Source organism: Gekko japonicus, unplaced genomic scaffold (assembly GCF_001447785.1).
Source record: "Gekko japonicus isolate JY-2015 unplaced genomic scaffold, Gekko_japonicus_V1.1 scaffold4095, whole genome shotgun sequence".
NCBI lineage: Eukaryota > Metazoa > Chordata > Lepidosauria > Squamata > Gekkonidae > Gekko > Gekko japonicus.
In genome coordinates, this window is record NW_015162601.1 from 99,048 (window position 1) to 108,618 (window position 9,571).

Consider the following 9,571-nt stretch of genomic DNA (forward strand, 5'->3'; position numbering starts at 1 on the left):
CTAATCGGTTCCAGTTCAGGCCGGCGCCTCACGTCGCCTCGCCGGCACACTCCGTGAGCGAGGATCGGGCCCGCGCAGCAGGAGCCGATCCCGCACGGGAAGGCCCAAGGGCAGGTTCCCCTTGAGTGGCCGACAGAGCGGCCTTCCGGAATGGCTCCGGATGGTTAGCCAGCCAGTGAGCCGGCTGCGTGGGAGGCCCCTCGGAGAGAGCTGCCCCCGAGCTGGGCCCCCCTGGCTCCAGCCCCAGACCTTATTCCCCAGCCCCTGGGCCTCGGACCCTCTGAATTCACAAGGAGAAAGTCGGGGCTGGATGGGAACCAGGCTGGGCAGAACGTTCGCCTGCCCCGAGGAGACGCGAGAAGCTTCGGCCGTGGAAACTTGTGAGGTGCGGCGGCCAAGGAGCGGCCCCAGGATCAGACTTCTCTGCCGCTCCAGAGCCTGCAGGCGCCCCCAGCACTGCCAAGACAGAAAGTTGGGGGGTCGGGTTGCCAGCCTCCAGGTGGGGCCTGGAGATCTCCTGGCATTACATCCGATCTCCTGGAGGAAATGGCTACTCTGGAGGGCGGACTCCCCGGTGAGCCCCTTCCCCTCCTCAAACCCTCTCTCCCCCACCCCTGCCTGCATGCCAAGCAGATGCTCCAGGAATTCCCTAACTGGGCAAAGCTAAGCAGGGACTTATTCTGCCAAAGGCTGGGCAAAGCTAAGCAGGGGCTTATTCTGCCAAAGGAGCCCAGAGCCTTTCAAACCAAGGAAATGGGGTTGGATGCACATGGACACAGGAAGCTGCCTTACACTGAACAAGACCCTCCTGGTCCATCAAAATCAGTACTGTCTACTCAGACTGGCAGCTGCTCTCCAGGGTCTCAGGCAGAGAAAGGTCTTTCCCATCACCTCCTGCCTGGTCCTTTTTAACTGGAGATGCTGGGGATTGAACCGGGGACCTTCTGCATGCTAAGCAGAGGCTCTGCCCCTGAGCCACAGCCCCTCTTGACAGCTCTCCAGGGTCTCCGGTGGAGATCTTTCCCATCACCTCCTGCCTGGTCCTTTTTAAGTGGAGATGCCGCGGGGACTGAACCTGGGACCTTCTGCATGCCAAGCAGAGGCTCTGCCACTGAGCCACAGCCCCTCTTGACAGCTCTCCAGGTTCTCAGGCAGAGAAAGGTCTTTCCCATCACCTCCTACCTGGTCCTTTTTAAGTGGAGATGCTGCCGGGGATTGAACACCTAGGACCTTCTGCGTGCCAAGCAGAGGCTCTTCTCCACTGAGCCACAGCCCCTCTTGACAGCTCTCCAGGGTCTCAGGCGGAGGTCTTTCCCTTCACCTCCTGCCTGAGCCTTTTTACTAGAGATGCTGATAGGGACTGAACCTGGGACCTTCTGCCTGCCAAGCAGAGGATCTGCCGCTGATCCACAGCCCCTCCCCTGAGGGCGGGGTGTTGTTTTTTTTTATTGCACAGGTTACTTGGCCTACAAAGTCCCGCACTGCTGCTCCTATGCATGAGAGGAGGATGGCAAAACCCACTCTCTGTCTCCGGCAGGCACAGAGTGGGAAGGAAGATGGGGGGGGGGAGCCGCTGTCCAGGGTCCTGACGCCGCTCCTTCCCTGCCTGAGGGGCTCTTCCCGTTTCTTCCTGCGTCTTCAACGCAGCCGACAAATGTTTCAACTTTTGATTCTCAATCATGGACACACACACACATGGACACACACACGCATACACCCCACCCCGATCTTTCCACCGATTCTAGGGATTTCTGGGTTGGGGCGGAATGTCTTCTGGTATTCTGATTCCTTTACGTATCTCTGGAAAGCTCCGCGACGTGAAGCGCCATCCTTGCCTGACCTTCAGCCGGCGGGGAAGCTGCTGCCCACACCGAAAGGACCGCCTCAAGACACAGCCGCACGGGGCGCCTGCGAGGAGCCAGGAGGGATCCGGCACTGGCGAACGGCAGGCGAAGGAAGGAAAGGCCAGCCCTGCCATCTACCGGAGGCTGCTGTCACTGCACCCTCCGATCCAGACGCCCTTCCTCCCTGGTGTTAAACGGTGGCCGTTCAAGGTCACTTCACCACCTCCTACCAATTCAATCAGGGAGGACTTGAGGGGGGGGGCTCATCGAGTCACTCCGCAAAGCTGACGTAGCCCTGAACGGACCGGGGTTTGCAGTTGGTTTGGCTGAAGAAGGCCCAGGAGAGACCTTCCCCTCCTCTCCGCAGGACTCACAAGTCATCTTGTGCGGGCACTTCAGTCTGGCTTTCAAGAGCCTCGGGTTTTGTCAGATCTGAGCCGGAATAAGGGAATGGCCCTGGAGTCGATGCCTAATGAAGTCCCGTGCTCTGCGTTTTGCTTTCCTGCCTTGTCCCCACTGATGGACCTCTGCTCCATATGATTATCTAATTCCCTTTTGAAGCTGTCCATGCTTGTAGCCGCCATCTTGTGCGGGCACTTCAGTCTGGCTTTCAAGAGACTCGGGCTTTGTCAGATCTGAGCCGGAATAAGGGAATGGCCCTGGAGTCGATGCCTAATGAAGTCCCGCGCTTTCCTGCCTTGTCCTCTTTTTTTGGCATCCATTTTTCTGGGATGTCATCTCAGAGAATGGGGTGGGTGGGTTTTTTTTGTTCTGTATGGGCTCCTAATGTTGTACTCCTAGTCCTAGTGAGTCATTTACTGGGTGTCTGCTGCTGTATGATTGTGTTAGTTATGATTGCGAGAGCCAGTTTGGGGTAGTGGTTAGGAGCGCGGACTCTAACCTGGGAGAACCGGGTTTGATTCCCCACTCCTCCACATGCAGCCGGCTGGGTGACCTTGGGTCAGTCACAAGTTCTTTCAGAGCCATTCTCTCAAGGGCAGTCCTCGAAAGAGCTCTCTCAGCCCCACCTACCTCACAGGGGATCTGTTGTGGGGAGGGGGAGGGAAAAGGGATCGTAAGCCGCTCTGAGACTCCCAGTGAAGGGTGGGGGACTCAATGTCCCCTCTAAGCTGTGGAGTCCTGTGAGCAGAAATTCTACTTTGTGAGCTACTGGCATTAAAGTTGTGAGCAGGTAGTTTGGCTGCTGCATAAAATTAGTTTGCTCTGGAGCCATCTTTCCTGAGCTAAGGCAAAAATGTGTGAGCTGGAGGCTAAAAAACTGTGAGCTAGCTCACACTAACTCAGCTTAGAGGGAACGCTGGTGGGGGTATAAAACCAAACACCTCCTCCTCCTCCTCTTCTTCATTGTCATACTTTGGTCAGTATATCATATATATTTCATATATACTGCCATGCAGAGCTAATTGTGGAATCCTGTTAAGAAGAATAGGTTTTTATACCCCGCTTTTCTCTACTCGGAGAAAATCACCACCTTTCCTTCCCTCTCCCCACAGCAGGCACCTGGTTGTGACATGGGGGGGAGGGGACTGAGAGTGTTCAGAGAGAAGAACCGTGACTGGCCCAAGGTCACCCAGCAGGCTTCCTATGGAGGAGAAGTGGAGAATCACACCTGGCTCTCCAGATCAGAGCCTGCCTATTTTAACTGCCACACCACACTGTTTATGTAATTCCTGTACTGCCTGTCATGTGAATACAGACACGATGCTTCAGTTCTTTCTGGTGGTTCCAGACTTCTGCAATCCTCATGCATTTGGCTATCAAACATCCCATTTGGCTGACTGCACCAACTCCCTCGGTGTGGTTCGCCTGGGGTCTCTGGGAGGAAAGTGGGCGATCGATAACGTAAATTGGGGAACAAAGTATTTTATCATCCTCCCTGAGCCATCGAGAAGAGAAGTGTTGGGTATTACAAGTTGAAAACACTCAGTATATCTGGGGTTAAATGTTTGTTTCTGTTACTCACAGGAAGTCACATGTTTCTCATGTAACCAATGTTCTTTAGCTGTAGAATGCCCGGGAATTTTCTCCCTGATCTAGGAATTTGATTGCGACTAAAGTGTCAAGGTGTATTAGCATTTTATGGCTTCTCTTCCCGTCTTTGTCTGGTGTTTTGAAGAACAAGAAGAGCAGCCATAATCTCTCTCTTCTAGTTTTGTCTTGGTAGAGTGAAGGATGTAGCCGATAATGCTCTGTTGTTATTTTCATCCCAGTTACCCTTCCCCCCATGCTAGAATTTAGGAAAAACTTTATCAGTCTGAATTATTTTACACTGGTTCTGCTGGACTATTTTATCTCTGCTAAATACCAATTTTCCAATATCTCACTATCACCCAACAAGAAGGCTGTAAATTAAACAGATCAATATTGTCCATAAGAAAATATGGGGAGGGAACGGAAATCTGCAGGAAAGAAATTGAAGGGGACTGGGTGTACTTTTGTCATGTCCTGGGACAGATTTCAAACTAAACTAAATGTTACAGACGCAGCCTTGGACTATATCTGAACTGGGTTTTAAATGGGCCAGTGGACACTGCGTACTACTATTTCAAACAATCAGAGATTGTGGTTATGCAAATTATGGGAAGGAAGGTTTTCTGGGATTTCCCGCTAGTTATTTGCTAACAGTTTCTGTATATAATTGTATTATCAGATATAACATCACATGAGCCTGGCTGGATAAGACCAGTGAGGGTCCATCTAGTACAGCCTCCTGTCTCACCCAGTTGCCAACCAGTTCCTCTGCAGGGCCAACAACAGGGCATGGAGGCCGAGGCCTTCCCCTGAGAAGAACCTCAGAAGAGCCCTGCTGGGTCAGACCACTGAGGGTCCATCTAGTTCAGCATCCGGTTTCACACAGAGGCCAACCAATTCCTCTGGACAGCCAACAACAGTCCCAGACTCTCTCCAGCCTTTCGTCACAGGGCCGTTGCTCCAGCCCCCTCACCACCTTGGTTGCCCTCTCCAGTGACACGTCTTTCCGTGGCCGATGGCCACGAGGCCCAAGGAGATGATAAAATTCCAACATGCCTTTTTCACCAGAGCCAAACCTCCGAGACCACAGCACAGTGATGTAACCCGACACTTCCTCGCCAGCTGCAATACGTTAGGGTTTTGTTTGGCTTTGAATGGGGATGACAAGGTGAAAAGGAAACCACAGAAAGGAGCAATTCCCGACAATAGCGTGCTCATCTCTCGCAAAAGCATCAATGGACTCATTGGCGCTGACTGCCTGCCGTGACCTCGTCGGGTAGCAAAGCACGATTGGCTACGTGGCGTTGCCGCATCACCCCACTAACTGCACTGAAGATGAGTGGGTGGGATCACTGAAACCGGGAAGGGGAGGCGAGAGTGCTGCCCCCCCAGGAGCACGTGGAGCACCCCACAGAAGCAGAATGCAGACCCCTTGTCTTTGCCCATGGGGGAAAAAATAGAAGTCTTTCCCCTCCCAGTTCAAAAGGTGGGCACGCGCCTGCACGTACACATTCAGGACACGTTTCAAACATTTTCATTCCATGTATTCACTGCCACTCTCCCTTGAGGAATGACATAATCCCCACCCCACCCCCACCCAAAAACCCTCACTTACTGTTGGGTGTTACAAGTTAAAACACTTTTTCAGTATTTACTGGGTTAATGATGTGTTAAATCACATGTTTGTTTGTAACCAATCTGTTTTAGACAGTTAGAAAGCCCGGGAACTTCAGAGCTAGTTTGTTGTTCTGATTGGAGACCAAAGTGCCAAGTATTAGCATTTTATGGCTTGAAGAGCCCTGCTGGGTCAGACCACTGAGCATTACACTAATCCAGCATCCCGAGGCCTTCCCCTGTTAAGAACACCAGAAGAGCCCTGTTGGATCAGACCAGTGAGAGTCCAGCATCCTGTCTCACACAGTGGCCAACCAGTTCCTTTGGACAGCCAACAACAGGGCAGAGAGGCCAAGGCCTTCCCCCCGATAAGAACCTCAGCCCTGCTAGATCAGACCAGTGAAGGTCCCTCTAGTCCAGCCTCCCATCTCACACAGTGGCCAACCAGTTCTTCTGGAGGGCCAACAGCAGGGTGCAGAGGCAGAGGCCTTCCCCCAAGAAGAACATAAGAAGAACCCCATTGGATCAGGCCAGTGGTCCATTTACTCCTGCATCCTGTCTGATACAGAGGCCAACCAGTTCCTCTGGACAGCCAACAACAAGGCGTAGAGGCTGAGGCCTTCCCCCGATAAGAACCTCAGAAGAGCCCTGCTGGATAAGACCAGTGAAGGTCCATCCAGTCCAGCATCCTGTCTCACACAGCAGCCAACCAGCTCCTCTGGAGGGCCAACAGCAGGGCAGAGAAGCCGAGGCCTTCATAAGAACACCAGAAGAGCCCTGCTGGATCAGACCTGTGAGGGTCCATCCAGTCCAGCATCCTGCCTCACACAGTAGCCAACCAGTTCCTCTGGATGTCCAACAACAGGGCAGAGAGGCCGAGGCCTTCTCCTGATGTTGCCTCCTGGCTCTGGGATTCAGAGGATTCGTGCATCTGAAGGTGGAGTAGCCAGGGATAACTTATCCTCCGTGAATCTATCTAATCCCCTTTTCAAGCTGTTTATTCCTGTGGCCATCACTACATTCTCTGGCAGTGAATTTCACATTTTAGTCATTCTCTGTGTAAAGCAGGATTTCCTTTTGTCGGACCTGAACCTACTGCTCATCAGCTTCATTGGATACTCCCAAGTTCTAGTCTTTTGGGAGAGGGAGAAAAAAATTCCCTTTGTCCCCTCTCTCCACCCCATTCATAATGCCCCCCCCCCTCAGTCATCTTTGAGAGCCATTCAGCAGTGCACCAGCCTCCCCCTCCCGAGCGTCCCTCCCTCCCCGGCATCTGATCGTGCCGGGGAGCAACGGCACGCGGTGCACAGGATCCGTGGGATCCCACCCGCGCGTCTCTTTTTTGGTGCTGCTCTATTTAGCCGCGCTTTGCCGGGTGTTTTCCCTGCCATGTGGCAGGGGCCTTTGTTGTTCTGATTGGAGACCAAAGTGCCAAGTATTAGCATTTTATGGTTCTTTGTCCTGAGCAAGAAGAAGAAGAAGTTAGTCTTCACTCTCTTCTGCCATTTTCGGTCTAGCTGTAAGGATCTAGGAATATTAGCCCTTTGTTGTTTTACATCCCGTGCACCTTTTCCCGATGCTAGGTTGTAGTAAACGTTTGTTCTTTTAAACACACCATGGACTCTGCCTCTTTAATACTCTGCTAACAAACTTTAAAATTAAGACTCCCAACACTTACCCACCACCGTGAGGACTTCGTTTTCGATGTCTGCCTTGATGTGTATCCGCCCCCGGCGCTCGGTGTGGTCTGTTCCGCACAGGCTCGGCACGTTCATCACGCAGCGTTTGTGGACATTCATCATGCAGGCTGGGGGAGGGGGCGGGGGGGCAGGGCAGGGGCAAAAAAAGAGAGATGCCAGTCTGAGTACCAACCACTTGCTCACGGGTCTCTCCTGCCGCCACACTCGAGTCAGATGTTGAGAGACTTGGCCTCCTCTCACAAGGCCAAATTCACTGGGGGGGCAGGGGGGGCAGCAGGAACCTGGAGATTTTGCAAGTCGGAGGCCTGTAGTGTATTCAAAGCTGCCTTGAATGCATGATGTGAAACATCTAATTGGAATGTAATGATCCAAATCCATCCAATCGTGTTACTAGCCCAGGAAGCACCTAGCCAATCACTTTCAAGCAAGCTCCCTGAGCGGGAACATCCATGATTGGTCCTTATGTGAACAACCTTGTTGGTTGGTATTTGTACAGTGGGTGTGGCTACATTAGCCGGGAATGTTTAAAAGCAGGACAGCTGCAATGTAAAGGCTGTTCTGGCTATCGGATGTCGATCCGTGTTGGAGTTGTGTTGGAGTTGAAGAATAAAGATGTGTTCTTGCTGAATCACTCTCCGACTGCTTTGTTAAGCGAGCAACTTAACAAGGCCTGGCCGGTCCCCCCCCCCCCAAGTAACACCCACCGGCTTTCCCCATCGCCTCGACTGGTATGGGACTTGCGCACGCATTCTCCCTTCTCTCCGTTTAAGAAGAGAAGTGTGGGTTGGGAGGGGGGGGCGACTCATCTGCCGGGACGGAAGCTCCTCTGCCAAGGGGGCCGTCGGGAGTCTGGGAGTCTGTGTCGGCTCCACCCAAGACCTCCTGCTGCAGCTTAGCTAGGCCCACAGTTTCCATTTCTTTCCCAGAGATCTGCCTCACTAGGCATCACAGCCCTTTGCCAGGGACGCGCCCTCGTTTCACCTTGAGCAGTAAAGTCTCTTTCCGGTTTCAGGCAGCAGATTGTGATTCAAATCCTACTCACAGCCCTAGACCTATATGCTAAGAACATCCATGCACAGGGGTGCTCAGTATCTACGGGACCGTCTCCTCCGTTACGACCCCGGGAGAGCATTACGCTCTTCAGATAACAACTCAGAATCATAGAATCATAGGATGTTAGAGTTGGAAGGGACCTTGCAGGTCATCTGGTCCCCACCAGTGTTCCCTCTAAGCTGAGTTAGTGTGAGCTAGCTCACAGTTTGTTAGCCTCCGGGCTCACACATTTTTGCCTTCGCTCAGAAAGGATAGCTCCAGAGCAAACTAATTTGTGCAGTAGCCAAATCGCCCGCTCACAACTTCATTGCCAGTAGCTCACGAAGTAGAATTTTCGCTCACAAGACTCCACAGCTTAGAGGGAACATTGGCTCCCCACCCCCTGCACTCTGCAGGAGCACAGCCGAAAGACGGCCCTACAACACCCCCGAAAGATGGTCGCCCAGCCTCCGCTTGAAAACGTCCAGCGAAGGAGCATCCGCCACGCCCCAAGGCCGTCTCCTGTTCCAGGGCTCAACCGCTCTTACAGTCAGGAAGTCTCTCCTGAGATTTAGCCGGTATCGACTCCCTGGTAATTTCCGCCCAGTCGATCTTGCTGCTGTTCCCCGGCCCTAAAGCTATCCGGCTGTCCTCGGCCAGGGCCTTTTCCGTCCTGGCCCCAAACTGGTGGAACTCTCTGCCAAATACCAGCAGGGCCTTGTGGGACCTTATGCAGTTCCACAGAGCTTGTAAGGCAGAGATGTTCTGCCGGGCCTTTGTTTTGAGGGCAGCGACGGTTTCCATCACGGCTGGCACCATTTCCCACTCCTGCTACTTTTTATATCTGCTTTGCCCTCCTCTCCCCCTGCCCGCGAAGCAGCCAGCAGTCTGAAATTGGATCAATTAGTACTCGCCATCTGATTTGTTTGAAATCTGTTATTCATGGTTTAATTGTTTTATCTTGATAAGTTCTTATGAATGGTGTACATCACCCAGAGCCCTGCATGAAGCAGGGACCGGGCAATTAGCCAATGTGATGTATAGAAATAAATAAATAATTGGACGCTCTGCCTTTTGTACGTGCTCAGAGGCAGCCTTGCCAGGGTTTCCTCAAAGCACTGGCTAGGGGATAGGCGGAGTTTTCTAACTTGAGCCGGTGGCACAAAGAGAAACACGTTTCTACACACAAGCGGTCATGTGACATGCCTGTGAGAACACACAGACCGAGGGCAGGTTTGTGACATTTTTGCTAATAAATCCGATCTCTGACATGGCTACATTCCAACGCCATCTCCAAAGAGCAGCTCTTGGCTCCCAGACCGGAGGGGCACCCTGGGGGCTTCCGCCAGGCTGGCCACGGCTGTTCCATGAAGGCCAGGGAAGGCGCCA

At 52.8% G+C, this 9,571-nt stretch overlaps 1 protein-coding gene across 1 annotated transcript in view; it reads right to left on the reverse strand.

Moving 5' to 3' along the window:
- LOC107106337 (protein kinase C beta type-like) overlaps positions 1–7,257 on the reverse strand; it is a gene marked incomplete at its 5' end in the record, with an annotated part of 104,111 nt that extends 96,854 nt beyond the window's left edge. Inside the window, 1 exon segment of the mRNA XM_015406472.1 lies at positions 7,129–7,257. Within this exon segment, the coding sequence (XP_015261958.1) occupies positions 7,129–7,257 (129 nt within the window).
- Positions 7,258–9,571: the final 2,314 nt, after the last annotated feature.